Source organism: Zootoca vivipara, chromosome 12, assembly GCF_963506605.1.
Source record: "Zootoca vivipara chromosome 12, rZooViv1.1, whole genome shotgun sequence".
In the NCBI taxonomy this organism is placed as follows: domain Eukaryota; kingdom Metazoa; phylum Chordata; class Lepidosauria; order Squamata; family Lacertidae; genus Zootoca; species Zootoca vivipara.
The window spans coordinates 12,583,119-12,598,036 of record NC_083287.1 but is presented as its reverse complement, the minus strand read 5'-3'; the positions used below and the strand labels follow the sequence as shown (position 1 = coordinate 12,598,036).

Genomic DNA, 14,918 nt, shown 5'->3' with positions numbered 1-14,918 from the left:
GCACACTGGTATGAATTTAGTCAGAACAAACATCTGAGTAATAATACGAATGATCTCATTCCACAAGATCGACAGGGATATTGTTGTGTATTAAAGACCCACTACACAACAGATATGACACCGTGCTCTTGAAATTCAACAGCATCTATCACTAGAGGGCAGCAAGACTTAGGGAATAAATGGGGAGTGGCTCTGTGTGAAGAAGGGCAGGTTATCCAAAGAGATTTTGAATATTTTGCAAACACGCTCAAATTATGGCACAAAAGCAGCAGCCAGAGAGTGCCAAACCTTCTCACTGTCTGGCTTGGGTTAAGGACAGAAGGGAGAGAAGGTCATCTCTTGAACCCTGTGGAAGGTGAATGAGTTCTGACTGACCAAGTAATCTCTACTATCCTAGCATCTGCAGACAGCCCAGCTAGCACATCTATGAATTCACCTGGCGGCCCTTTGTCAGGTGGGGCACCTAGAAAAAGGAGATAGATCCCCAGACACACTGTCCTTCCTTTGCAATCTGAGGGCCACATTCCCTCCTGAGCAAGTTTCCAGGGGCCACATGCCTGTGCCGGGTGGGGCTCAAGGCGAAATGCAAGTGCAGCAAAACGATGTGAATCTTTGTACAACAGGTGACATTCCAGCCAGGCGCACATAACTCTCAAGCTGGACAAAAGAGAGGCATTGTCATGGATCAAGAACACACCCTAGCCAGTCAACAGCACATGAAGAAGATGTGGAGCAGAGGCATTGACATGTGTGACCTGGGAAGAGAGAGCGTGACCCAGGAAGAGCCCCAAAGTTGGATAGAAATGTCGGAGGCTCCCAGGTCTAAGGTTGCCTGACCCTGTGCTGCACTCAGAGATGGCAACTTTCAAAGCCCTATGTGGAGAGGCTGGGGGTTGAACCTGGGACCTTTTGGGTGCAAAGCAGACTCTCTTACCATTGAGCTAAAGCCCTTCCCATCACTCTAAGGAGCAGAGTTCAAGGCCTAGTGTCTGATTCAAACAGGAACTCTGTCCACCTGTCAAGATTCGTGGGATTCCACTTATTTACATTAATTGTAACTGATGTCAAGTGCAGAAACAGGTTTGAAGTGCTTCTGTTCGCTCTAGACAGATAGCGTGAAGCAAGCCTATCATTTTGACAGCTGCCAAGTGCCAAGCAAGAATTTGAGTCTTCACGCTGTATCCTGTGACTCAGCAATCACACTTGGTTTCAGTCTTGGATTAATCTCTATAGCAGCCTTGCCTCACCCCACCCCACCCCACCCCACCCTGGTTTCATGAACACTGGAATGTCTGTCCAAGAGTGTGTCAGAATCGCAGCAAGAAAAAAACATCTATTTCAACATCTCTGTATGTACAAGCTGGAAAATACCCCTGAGTTTGTGGCAGCTTCTCGTAACAATGATACATTTGGTGTTTGCCCTTATGCAAAGCAAATCAGGGTTTAGGAATCAGCAGGACATCCCTGGTGCTGTTGAAATGTCATGACCCGCTGATTTGCACTGATAAATTAAGCTATGAATTCCCTGGCTGGCCTTAGGCAAGATGCTGTATCTCAACTGCAGCCCCTCACTGCAGGAACACAGGCCTGCTGGGTCAGACGAAAGGTCCATTTAATTCAGTATTCTTTTTCTTGCAGTGGCACAACAGAGGTCTGCTGTCTCTCGAGATTCTGTTTTAAGTATCATGGCCAATAGCCATTGATACACCATGCATTCATTCTCTTTTATCCCTTCCAAACCACTCTAGCCATTGCATCCTGGATTCCTTAAACGAATTTCTTATGGTGTGATCTCACAGAACTCTCGGCATGTGCCTGAACATGAGGAAGGTTCAAAGTGTGAATGGTGGAAGGCAGAGTGATGCGCATGCAGGCATTGGAGGAGAGGTGGGAGCTTGCAGTCATGGGTGGAGTATTCACATGTTCCTGAACTGAACGATAGCTTTTCTGCTTGAGATAAGGCCACTTCCTATGCCCCTGTGTTATCTTTTCCCCACCGCCACACACAGCACATAAGTGTCATATAAAAACAACGTGTGCCTTCCCCCCCCCCTCACTTTTGGGGTGCCTCAGGGTTCTGTCCTCTCCCCCATGCTTTTTAACATCTATATGCAGCCGTTGGGAGAGATCATCAGGAGGTTTGGGCTGAGTGTCCATCAGTATACGGATGATACCCAGCTCTACCTCTCTTTCAAATCAGAACCAGTGAAGGCTGCGAGAAGCCAAGTTACAGGAAACCAGGCAGAGGGCCTTCTCGGTAGTGGCACCCACCCTGTGGAACACCCTCCCACCAGATGCCAAAGAGAAAAACAACTACCAGACTTTTAGACGACATCTGAAAGCAGCCCTGTTTAGGGAAGCTTTTAATATTTAATAAATTATTGTATTTTAATATTTCTGTTGGAAGCCGCCCAGAGTGGCTGGGGAAACCCAGCCAGATGAGCGGGGTATAAATAATAAGTTGTTGTGTTGTTGTTGTTGTTATTTCCCCCTTCAGTAATATTGTTTTATCTATGTGCAAATATATGCAAATTCATCCAGTTGATTAACTGAGTTAAACTTATATGATTTAGCCCAGGGGTCAGCAAACTTTTTCAGCAGGGGGCTGGTCCCTCAGCCCTTGTGGGGGGCCGGACTATATTTTGGGAAATAAATAATGAACAAATTCCTATGCCCCACAAATAACCCAGAGATGCAATTTAAATAAAAGCACACATTCTACTCATGTAAAAACACCAGGCTGACCCCACAAATAACCCAGAGATGTGTTTTAAATAAAAGGGCACATTCTACTCATGTAAAAACATGCTGATTCCTGCACTGTCCACGGGCTGGATTTAGAAGGCGATTGGGCCGGATCTGGCCCCCGGGCCTTAGTTTGCCTGCCCATGATTTAGCCCATAACCTATCCTACCTTGGCTTTAAGATCCATCAATGAGGCTCATCTTGTTCTTCCGCCTCCAGATGAAGTATGCAGTTCAGTAATCTGAGACAGGGCCTTCTTGGTGGTAGCTGCCCTGGTTGTGAGATGCTGCCCCCCCCCCTTGAAGCTTAATTGGCGCTTACATTGCTTGATTTTCTGTGCCACCTGAAGACTTACCTCTTTGTCCAAGCTTCTTCTGGTGGTGAGAAGGGCTGCTATAGTGAGGCCTGGCGCATTTATATTAAAAGGAGACTGTGTAAGCCTATGGTAAGATTTCTGTGTTGTTTTAATGTTACTGTGCGTATATATAATTGTTTGGCATTTAAGAGCAGGATGGAAATGTTTGCTACTAACCCCAAAATGGAAAACGAGCGAGGTCCCAACTAAAGAAGAATGGCAACTTGCTTGCGGACTTAACAATATAGAAGAGAACAAGAAGAACACATTTTTAGAGAAGATCGGACAATGTTTATTGAATACAGTGGAACCTTGGTTTATGAACACCTTGGTTTATGAATTTTCGGTTTACAAACACCGCAGACCCATCTGGAACGGATTAATTCACTTTCCATTACTTTAAATGGGAAAGTTCGGTTCAGTTTATGAACGCTTCAGTTTATGAACAGACTTCCGGAACCAATTACACCCATGCTTCGGGTTAAGTACGCTTCAGGTTGCGTACTCCGTGGACCCGTCTGGAACAAATTAATCCACTTTCCATTACTTTCAATGAGAAAGTTCGCTTCAGTTTATGAATGCTTCAGTTTAAGTACTCCGTGGACCGTCTGGAACAGATTAATCCACTTTCCATTACTTTCAATGGGAAAGTTCGCTTCAGTTTATGAACAGACTTCCAGAACCAATTGTGTTCATAAACCGAGGTACCACTGTATATGAGAAATAATTGTGTACAGCTGAAAATGTTGACAGCATTCAACAGTGTAAATAAGTTTAACAGTGTAAATAAATTCAACAGTGTAAATAAGTTTTGATTGATGTAATAATGGAATACTGAATGGTTTAGTTTATGTAAAATATGCAGGGATTTATGGTATGCAAAATGAACCATGGAAAGAGAAGGGAAGTCATTGATATTTTAAGGATGTTTAAGTGAGTATTCAAAATTGTAAAACAGAAAATTTAATAAAAATTATAGATAGATAGATACTGTAGATATGAAATATTTGCTACTACTCTTCATACTAATAATATGATTTATTTATTTAACTAAATTGCAGCCTTATATTTTTTTAAAAAAAGTCTAAAAGTGGTTAAAGAAGTGGAATTTAATGTCCTGTTTTAGAACAAGCACTTCCCAAAAATCCTCTTGTGAATGTTCTTGTAATAGGTTCTCCATGTCAGACCTACCAGTACATCTGCCGAGTTAACACAGTAAAATGTGGTTTGTGTCAAGCCTTGGTTGCTGCGTGACATACTTTACAAGTCACCTAACTTAGCTTTGTGACAAAACGCTTGAACCTTTTTTTTTTTTTTGCTCCCCCAATATCCCATCTGTAGCATTTTAATTTGATATGGAGCTTATGCCATGAAATGTGTACAGAATTTGAATGATGTGTCCCTGTAACAACTAAAATATTGTCTCAGTTCAACCCCCGCACCCCAGTATAACTGGTTAATATCCAGGGCTTTTTTCTTCAGCCGGAACTCACCAGAACTCAGTTCTGGCCCCTCGCAGGTGGACACCATTGCCATTATAAGAGAACAAGGGAGTTCATAGTGAGTTCTGGCATCTCTTTTTGTAGAAAAATAGCACTTGTCCAATCCAGATGCCTGAATCCCCTGGATGTTAAAAATGAAACAATTCTGAACACCTCAATTACTTGTAAAGCCTAAATGTGATTAGTCAAAAGATCACGGTTAAATACTTCTGCATGAAACGGAGTTAAAGGAACCTAGTGTACACTGAGCAGTTTTAAATCGTCACACAATTTTTAGACATCACAGTGGGCAGTCATGAGGGTAAGAACAGCGAAAGGGCCACCTGACTTTTCTCCGAAACATTTGAAGCTGGCTTTTGCATTAACTCCGTAGGGAGAACTTTAGATTGAAAGTGGAAAGGTCTGTGATTACATTTCAGACTCATGCCACAAGGCATTTTACTTCAGGAGTGCAGTAGCAATGAACTGTGACCAGAGGGAAATGGGAGGTTGGGGTGAAGGAAGAGGGAGTTTGAATGGAGGGCAGAGATTTCAGCGAAACACACAAGTAAATCAGATTCTTTTCTCTCCTCCCTTGAAGGGGGCTATGAAACCGTGAATACAGTCATACCTTGGTTGGCAAACACCTTGCAAGTCGAACGTTCTGGCTGCCGAACACCGTAAACCCAGAAGTGAGGATTCCAGTTTGTGAACGTTTTTAGGAAACTGAATATACGACGTGGCTCCCGCGGCTTCCAATTGCGTGCAGGAAGCTCCTGCAGCCAATCGGAAGCTGCACCTTGGAATGGACTCCCGGAATGGATTAAATTTGAAAACCAGGGTATGACTGTACCAATGAATTCACAAGCTACACTGTTGTGGGATTCTTTATAAAGGCACATACTGTATTGATTTTTAACAACCAAGGCCTGCAGCTAAATGTTGTACGTGTCAAGGGTGGCCTGAAACAAGATGGTGGCATCCTCCACTCCATGTACAGCAGCTGACCAGACTGGCAACTGAACCTTACTTCAGCATTGGTCAATGTCCTCTACCACATCTAGAGGCAGCAGGGAGAAATTTGATTCAATTCACATTCAAATTCTTAACTCATCAGCCCTTTACAAAACAATGCACCAAAATTCACACCAATGGATAAAGAGAGAAAACCTGAATCTTGATTGATTTGATGTTTTTGTTTTTATTCAATAATGGGATCTTGTTAGAATCCAACGTAGGATTGCCCCCCAACAGTATTTTAGATTGTTCACATGTCTCATCCTATATTGAACACTGACTAATGGTGTTTAACAATTTTCACAGCTGTTGCACACATCGCACCCAAGACCACAGCTCCTGCAGTAGCAGCAAGTGTCCCCCAGAGGTTTGCTTCTGCCTGCAAAAAAATAAGAGGTTTAAGCATTTTTATTCACAGTGACTGACGGTCCTTCATTTCTCACAACAGAGTTGATATGAAACTTTGCTTTAAATTTTATTTTGGAAACAGAAAATAGCCAGATTTGAAATTCTCAGATTCCAAGGCAATTAAATCTGGGTTTAAAGTATGCATTAAAAAATAATTCCATGTAACAGAGCATGCTTTGGTGCAAAAATCTGAGTTCTGTGGCTATAGTTTGAAAAATATTAAAGGAATACAGACCCAACATTTTTCATCACAGTTACAAGCCTGTCATTAATTTGGAAACCTGAGTTCTGAGTTTTTAATCTTCTCATTTGTTCCTTCAGACAAGTTAAATGTATGAACTCAAGTTATTTTTAAATGTTATGATTTTTGTTGTTGTTGTTCTGGTTTGCAGTCCTTCAACATATTCCAGTAAATGTTCAGTTCTGCTCCCCATCTTTGTAAATGGGGGTTAGAAATTAAATCTACATAAAAATTAAATTAATTGCTTCTTAATCTCACCTCATTTTGTCAGGATCAGGAATTTAGAAGGAATTTCAGCATCACAGCACAGATTGCCATTACGAAAACGTGAATGAATTCTACACACCTGTCTACTATCAGGTTGGCCATATCGTAGTGAGGTGGCAAAATGTTCGCAGTTCATCGTGACCACATTGTAGTCTATCTCCATTCCAACACGTTCATTTGCAGTGCTAATTATTTCATTTACAGGCCTGACTTTATATTTTCTGTCCTTCTCGTTGTTGACCTTCCAGTAGTCTTTTCCCACCACTTTCGAAAGCTCTTCTTTCTTCACCACTGCCTTTTTTGTGTCGGCAGACAGAGGAATAGTGGAAAAGCTTCCTGTACCCCCATCTCAAGAACAGAGAGAGAGAAAAGAAACTCAGAAACAGTGACCATTAGGCCTATATTCCCTGCATTTCATCAACAACATTGTCTCAAGAAGACATCAGTTGCTGTTTTTTGACAATTTTTTTAAAAGAAATGTTAGTTGGTTGTTAGCAACTTACAACCAACCAATATTCAATCAATCTCTTGGCTCCAAAGCAGCCCTCTAACTGGCTTACAACAATTGTAAGTATCAGGGCATAGAACATCCAGGAACTATTAGTCCCAAACCAGTGGTGGGGAACCTTTCCCCCCCCCCCATCAAGGGCTGCGTTTCTTCAGGGGTAATCTGACAGTGTTCTCTATCTTATTCTTCCCTCTCATAAAATCACCCTTCCTAGGAAATAATGAGAACCTCTTACCTGCAGAAGTCAGGTGGACCACATATCCATTGCCTATGTAGATAGCCCAGTGTTGGTAACCAATTCGATAAATCTCAATCTGGTCTCCAGGCTTTGGATTCTGCAAGAAGAAAGTAACCAGTGTTTTCCTTGACTAAACAGCTGTGCAAGTTTACTCAGAAGTAAGTCCCACTAGGTTCAATGAAACATACTCCAAAGTACATAGGATCACAGCCATAGAGACAGCCTTTTCTTTTATACTGTAGCTCAGGGATGGAAAACTTGTCGCTTTCCAGATGTTGCTGGACTACAACTCCCATAACCCCAGGACATAAGCTATAGTGGCTAGGGCTGGTGGGAGTTGGAATCCAACCACGTCTAGAGGACCACACCTGTGTAGGTTATGGCAAATATTTCTCCCAGACCTCACTCTGTGGCATCATTATCTTTTTTATTGTATTTATCATTTTCAGTTTTACAAATTTGCACAATAATATTAAGCCAAAATACAAACCATACATTTTCTATTGACTTTCCTTCTCTTGTGATGAGGGGCAGGGGTCTACTTCCTTATAGGTAGCCCTGTCACCCGATGAAGGAGCCACATTTTTTGACAATGGGCTTTGGAGAGTTGGCTCTTCCACGTCCATAGGGCTTGGCTCAGATATTCAAGGAAGCTCTATTGTGGAATACACATATGAGCTGTTGTTGGAGTCCAGCCTGTTGATTATTTCCTGTTGTGCAGTCGCTGGTAGCTCTCCAAAGGAAGCTTCTTCCGGAGGTGTCAGGCGGTTATCAACACAATCATATTTATTTAATGCAGGGGTAGGTGTATTATGAGTCTGACACTGATGTGGGGCGTGGGTGTCTAAGGTATATAGTCTCCCTTAAAAGTTCTTTCTTATTCTAGGGCTGTCTTACGTCCTGGCTGATTTTTGCTGATTCCAGCTTTTAAAAATCCGCCCAAATGGCAACTCTGGCCATTTGTATATTTTTCGGTATATCAATTTCATCTGCCAGTCCTCCTATGCTGGTATTGTGCCCTCCTTCCATTTCCGAGCATATTCCATTCACACTGCCATAATTGTGTACATGAAGAGATTTTTCCCCCTGACCCATAAGTGCATTGATTATTCCTAAAAGAAAAGCTTCTGGACTTTTTACAAATGTCTTTTAAAAACTTTTTTTCCCCCCAGTTCACTGTATATCATCTCCCAGAAGCTCTTAGTCATTTTACATGCCCACCACATATGATAAAAGGTGCTTTTCTTCTCTTTCCATTTCCAACAAATATGTGGCATCATTATCAGCAGACTTGGTGCCTACACCCAGGACGCTGTAGTGACTGGGTTTCTACGTCCTGCCACATTCCTGAGGGGGCAATCCAAATGTCTCCCAGAGGCAGCAGAAGATTATAAGAGCAGTGGCGTATCAAGAAACAGATGCCACCTCAGTCACAGGGACGTCCACTTCATTCCTCACCCCCAGGCCCGGTGCTAGGGTTTTTTGCGTCCTAGGCGAGATCACCTTCTGGTGTCCCCCCCGCCTTCCCGCTCGGCGATTGGCCAAGGAGGCGCGGGAGGGGAGGAGCCTGAAGATCTCGGCAAGTGCGCGTTCTTCTTCCACGCTCTACTCAGTCACTTTCCTGTTTCGAGTGGCGGGAGGGATGCCCCAAGGGCAGGCAGGTGAGCGCCGTCTGCCCCGGCGGGAGTGCAGCAAGGAGGGCGCAGGCGAGATGGGTGCCGCCACCGGGAGGAAGCCTCACCTCATGGGAAGCACAAGGAGGGCCGCGCCCCGGGTCAGAAAACATGGCCGTGGGGCCGGGACTGGACGGGGCATGTCGGCAGGGCGAGGGCAGCCACGGGCCAGCGCCGGGGCTGATTTCAGCCGGCTGCCGTTGTTGTCCACTGCCCGGTCGTCCAAGCAGAGAGAATCTGAAGTTGGAATCAAGTTCGACGGACCCCGAGGGTCATCTAGTCCACCCCCGGCCATGCAGGAATCTTTTGCCCCACGTGGGCTCAAACCCGGAACCCGAGAGGAAGAGCTTCAGGCTCCGCTGACAACGCTGTCCCAGCAGGAGAAGCTCCAAGGGCCTCCCTCAGTCGTGCCCATGGATTGCCCGCGGGTTGCCCTCGCCCGATCCGCCCCTGGGAGCTGCTGCCTCAAATCGTGCTCTGGGCGCCAAGGGCTTCAGACCGCCCCATGGGCCCTTCAGCCTGACGAGGAGGAGTCTCGGCGCTCTTGGCCACCCTGCCTTCCTCGCTCTCCCCGCGGGGCTGAGGGCGAGAGATGCAGGCAGTGGCGCCTCATAACATGTCAGTACAGTATCTTTTTAAAAAGGTTTCTCATATTGTAAATTACTTAGAGCTCCTTGTTGACTAAGTGTATATAGAGTCTGTTAAATAAAAAATAAATAAAATAAACTGGCATGACATAGAATGTATATAACAGAGCACACCCACCTTGGAATCCCCCATCTTCCATTGTAGCTGGGCTTCAAAGAAGCCTTCTACCCAAGTTAATTGTGGTGAGGGGGAAGGAAGGAGTCCTACACAGGGATCAGAAGGTGCGGATGAAGGAGGGATGACTCCTTTGCTTCCCAGCCATGAACTTGCCTGCTCAAAATGGCTTGAAAAAATATCCTATTGACAAACTACAGTTTCGTAAAATTAATCAATGATATCTGAAAATAAGAGAAGTGCATTACCTGAAAAACCGTAGGTCTTTGAAGAAGCAATAAAAGTATAATATAAGGAAGGAGAAGGGGAAAGGGGGCTGGGAGCCTCCCGCCTTCCTTCTGCCTCTGGACGAGCTGAGCAGAAGCCAAGGGACCGCCCCTCCCCTTCCCCCGGCGTGGGCACAACCGCGTCACGGTGAGGCTCTGGCTCTGGCTCTGGCGCCAGAGCCTCACCATGATCCCGTACGGACTGCGTGGAAGTGCAGCGCTTCTCCGACCATCAGCTGGTGGGTGGGCGCAGCGGCGCCCCTGGTGGGCGCCCTGGCGCCCCACACCACCCAGCCCGGGCCTAGAGACGGCCCTGCCTCCTCCCAGGGTCCCAGCCCCGCCCCCACCCAGCCCGGCAGCCTCAGGAAAAATTTTTAAAAAGGAAGCCACAGGCGCGCCGTGGGAGGGCGGCAGCGATGAAAAAAATAAAAAAGGAAGCCACAGGCTCGCCGTGGGAGGGTGGCGGCGGGCGGCAGCGCGGGGTTTGGGGATCAGGCTAGCCAACAACCCCTCCATTTTGGCACCCTAGGCAACTGCCTAGTTTGCCTAAATGGACGCGCCGGCTCTGCTCACCCCTGCTGCTGCTGCCGCCGCCCTGTTCAGCTGCTGCTATTATTGTGGATTTGATTCAGAGTTGTCCTTTTGCAAAAAAATCAAAACTTAGTATCCATGGCTTGTAGGAGCCTCACTCTCTTTCCCCCACCCCACAAGTAGATTACTTTTGCAACCTTTGGACCCTGTGATTATTCATTGCAATTTTTGTAAGTCAGACTTGCAAGGTAGGGGAAAGGAGCTAAAGCAGAGCTTTCCAAACTTTTCATGCTGGTGACACACTTTTTATACACGCATCATTTTGTGACACAGTAATTCAGTTTCACTAGCAAACCAGAGGTTAAACTAACCCCTTTCCAACCCCGGGAGGAGCGCAGGGAGCATTTGCGTGACACACCTACACACTGCAGCCGACACACGAATGTGTCGCAACACACAGTTTGGAAAGCTCTGAGCTAGAGAAAAAACTATCCTAAGCAGTCTTACTCTCAAGTAAGTCTCACTGTGTTCAATGACAAGACAAGAAAAGAAAGTGTACGTTGCCTTGCAGCCAGAGACAGCAGCATAAGGCAAGCAGCAAGTCAAGTGGCAACTCTTACTTTGAAAAAACAGTCAAAGGGAAGACAATCAAAGGGAAGGCATTTTGGACTGGGTGGGGATCGATAAACAATGTCCCCTATTCAAAGGGGTTCTTACCTGAGCCATTATGTTCTGCTCTCACCTTCCTCTCCTTTCAATCAGATATTTTTTGATCTTTTTCAGTTTCGTTTTCACTTTATATCCTTAAAAAAAATATGTTACCATCAAGGCAACTGTTGACGTCAATATAACATCTCCCGGCAACACTTCCTTAGTGTAGAAAAACAGCAGGCCACAGCGTTTTCTGTGCCAGGATAGATTTCCACATGCCAAAAAGGCCAAGAGCCCCACCCCAACAGAGGTCATTCCTGGTTCCTTTCACTTCTAGAGTAAGGTTACCAGATTTTTTTTTAATGAATCCAGGGACACTTTTCAACTTTCTACTACCAGTAAATAGACAGACTTTGTAAATCCGGGGACTGTCTCCGGGAAACGGGGATGTCTGGTAACTTTATTCTAGAGGTGAAAGGAAAAGACTTACACCTCTGTGTGTGTTTGTGTGTCCCCCAATTCTCTGTCTCTCTGTGTGTTTGTGTCCCCCAATTCTCCAAGCATTGAGTAAGTTCAGGGGCTCAGAATGACCTCAGGTTCTGCTTCCATTGCAATGAAGTCACTGGAGACTTATTGGCATTTTGTGATATAGGGCCTGCATAGTTATATGGGTTGACTGTAGGTAAAGATTCACAGCATTAAACACCCTAGGAATCTTCCAAAGAGCTCCCAGTAAGCTCTTGGATCCTCAGCCTGATCTTGTTTCCAGAAGTTTAAGAAGTATGCAGAAGGACTTCTCATAAGAATTTACCCTCACCTGAAAAACCTGAAAAAAATGGCCCTTCCCATTTGCCACCCGCAAATGGGGCAGTCTGGTAATTTTCAAAATGAAGAAATGCCACGTTCAGATGTCTTGGAGAACGGATATGTGGCTTGTGTTTGTGGCTCCCTGTAATTGTGCCAAAATAGCAGCCCACCTGCTGCACATAATATTCTGTTAGACTCTAATGTTAAGCAAATCCATGTGGAAAGAAGGCTTCTCAGTGTCACTTTGATCCATTTTCAAAGAAGTGTGTTTGTTATTAAAGACCATGTGCTGTTCAGATTGGTCTATTAATAGCTGCTAAGCAACCATCAATTTATTTCAAAATTAAGAGTACTGAACCAGATAAGGCCTAATTAATAGCTCACTACCAGCATTTTGTTCTACCTTTTTAAATTGAGCTCTGTTGTCAAGTAACTAATTTGAGCTCAGTTGCATTAACACCATTTCCATATTTCTGAAGCTGCAAATGGGTGGACCGGTACGTGAAACACTTTTCTTAAGTTTCAATGGATCCTGTAAGCCTTCAATTTTAGAAGTTTTTTTTGTGTGTGTTTTAAGTATTCAACATGCACCTGTTTTTAGTAATGAAACGTCTTTATTTCATCAACACAATTTCCAAGTACAGTCGTACCTCAGAAGTCCGTTCGACTTCCAAAGCTTGGAGTTCTGATCGGCTGCAGGAAGCTCCTGTCAGACGTTCGGCTTCCAAAAGAAGTTTTGAAAACTGGAACACTCACTTCTGGTATTAGATCATTTTGGAGCCAGAACGTTCGACTCCCAAGATGTTCGGGAGCCAAGGTATGACTATTTGCAAACTCCAAACACCAGCAACCAAAGGGCTATGCTTAACCTACCATGAATGCATGAGGATTCCCAGCCTGCCCATCCCCTTTGAAAAGCCACCTTTGAAGACCAGGGGACATTCTCTTTCAATATTTTTAAATAATGATGTGCCTTGGATATCTTTTCCCCCCTGCTCCTTTAATTTTTAATCATGGTGTCGTTGTTCATGAGTTTCTCTTAACTAGATTTTTTTTATTCATGGCAGAAAGAAAGAAAGAGAAAGAAAGAAAGAAAGAAAAGAAAAGAAAAGAAAGAACTGGAATACCATTCAATGAAAAATGGTTTCCACCAAAAGAGAAAATCACAACGCTCCCTGTATTTATGTTGAAACAATTCCTCCCATTGGATCCCTCTACAAAACCTGCTACTAAGAGGCTTGCAGAAACCTCACTGACATGGTGTGTGTGTGTGTGTGTGTGTGTGTGTGTGTGTGTGTGTGTAAATCAGATGTGAATAATCTGTAACCCATCAAGTCAAAAGCAGCATGCTAGCTACGTGTTGTGGGTTTGGCCAGAGCGTCTGCCACTTTTGATCTCAGATGGGAACCAAAACCAGGAAGAAAAAACATATTGAGACAGATGGGACTCTGTTCAACATTACTGAACGTTGGAGACAGTTTTGTTTAAGAAGGCACAACCCAGTCATTTATGACTTGTACATTGGTAGGAATGGTTTCATTGCGTTTTGAGTGTGTAGGAATGGTCTCATCATTTTTAGAATTCCTTTTTTTCTTTTTTTGGTATTTTTAAAATTTTTAATCTTGTACTTTACTTTGATGACCTCAGGCCATCTATATATATATAAATGTAGGCATTGCACACGCAGAGGTCACATCACAGCCTTTCTCCGTAACCGCTGAACCAAATTGCATCAAATTAGGACAAAGCATACCTTGCCCATCAGTGAGGGATCTAGCATAATTTTTTTTCCAAAAAAGCACAGCTTTTTTAATAAATAAAATATTTATATAAAATATAAAATATTTATATACTGTATAATTTTCTTTTGCGTTTTCCTATGTAGCATCATACTGAGATTAGTGTTCATAGAAACTTCTTAGTAGATATGTTCAGGAATATTCACTTACTTTTTAAACAAAATTCAAATTAATGCACCACATTATCCCAGGGCAGTGCCACACAAATAAAAGTTGTCTTGAATTCCAATGTCTGGAGTCACCAGGGACTGAGATCAGACTGAGCCTTCACCTCACCGCTATTCCTAAATGTACCACTTTATTTTCTCCCATTTTAATTTCTTTTACCATTCATACTTATGGGGGGGAAACTAACACACTGGACTTGTGAACTCCTTGGTAGTGAATGGGACAACACTGTCTTTCACTGAGGGGGACCATACAAGGAATGGCCTTACTCAATACTATGCAAAAGGTCCTAAGTTCAGCTACCAACATCTCCAGGGGACATTCTGACAATGAGGAGAATGTATATGGAGGTATATTCTGACCCCTGTCAGAAGCCCCAGAGAGCCCTAGCCAGTCAGTGTGGACATTACTGAGCCACATGGGCCAATAGTTCTGACTCAGTCTAAGACACCACGTACCTCCATGTATATTCTCCTCATTGGCATGACAGGCATTTTGCTAATCAGTCGTAAAAAAAACAAACAAACAGGTAAACGGCCACCGATATGCCTCCCAACTACTAGAAGCTTGATACATTTCAAAACTAACCTTTTCTCTCTTTTGAGTCGCAGGAGCTGCCGTTTCCATCGCCATCGGTGCAGTGTGCTTTGTGGTCAAACAGAAGATTTTTATTTGCTTCCCAACGCCACACCTATTTGCAGTATTGGCTACACTTTCCTTTTCATTGTCATTTGCCCACATTCAGTGTGCTTTCCTGGAAACCGCCTGTTTCATTTAATTACAGGTACGTCACTTTAGAATTGCTTCTGAAGGAGCAAAAAAGAATCAGGGTGTTGAACATATACGTTTAAGTTTACACTAAGGACATAGGAATAAGGAAGTGGTTCAATCAATACTGGAAATGTAGAATTGTACTATCTGGCTATGGGAAACTGGGCAACCTAAGATTGCACCTATTATTTTCCCATTAATCCCATTTTCGCATCAGCCAGTGTTTTTTT

At 43.9% G+C, this 14,918-nt stretch overlaps 1 protein-coding gene across 2 annotated transcripts; it reads right to left on the bottom strand.

The window, feature by feature from the left end:
* Positions 1-2,786: 2,786 nt before the first annotated feature.
* LOC118092341 (phospholipase A and acyltransferase 4-like) lies at positions 2,787-14,639 on the bottom strand. 2 transcript variants are annotated; one of them, XM_035130289.2, is made up of 5 exons: positions 14,506-14,639; positions 11,210-11,295; positions 7,258-7,357; positions 6,594-6,862; positions 2,789-5,977 (listed from the first exon to the last, which is right to left on the bottom strand). In XM_035130289.2, the coding sequence occupies exons 2-5, from the start codon at positions 11,216-11,218 to the stop codon at positions 5,879-5,881; spliced, it is 477 nt and encodes a 158-aa protein (XP_034986180.2). In that variant the 5' UTR covers positions 11,219-11,295; positions 14,506-14,639; the 3' UTR covers positions 2,789-5,878. The 2 variants fall into 2 exon arrangements, with proteins under 2 accessions (XP_060136617.1, XP_034986180.2); XM_060280634.1 differs by lacking the exon at positions 11,210-11,295 and having other exon boundaries at positions 2,787-5,977; positions 14,506-14,595.
* Positions 14,640-14,918: the final 279 nt, after the last annotated feature.

Excerpts from the sequence above, each read along its gene's own strand:
- LOC118092341 (XM_060280634.1), bottom strand. The coding sequence starts at position 14,550 with ATGGCGATGGAAACGGCAGCTCCTGCGACTCAAAAGAGAGAAAAG. Across the intron at positions 6,863-7,257 it reads GGTCCACCTGACTTCTGCAG|ATGGGGGTACAGGAAGCTTT; the intron begins GTAAGAGGTTCT and ends TCTGTTCTTGAG. Across the intron at positions 5,978-6,593 it reads GCCAACCTGATAGTAGACAG|GCAGAAGCAAACCTCTGGGG; the intron begins GTGTGTAGAATT and ends ATTTTTTTGCAG.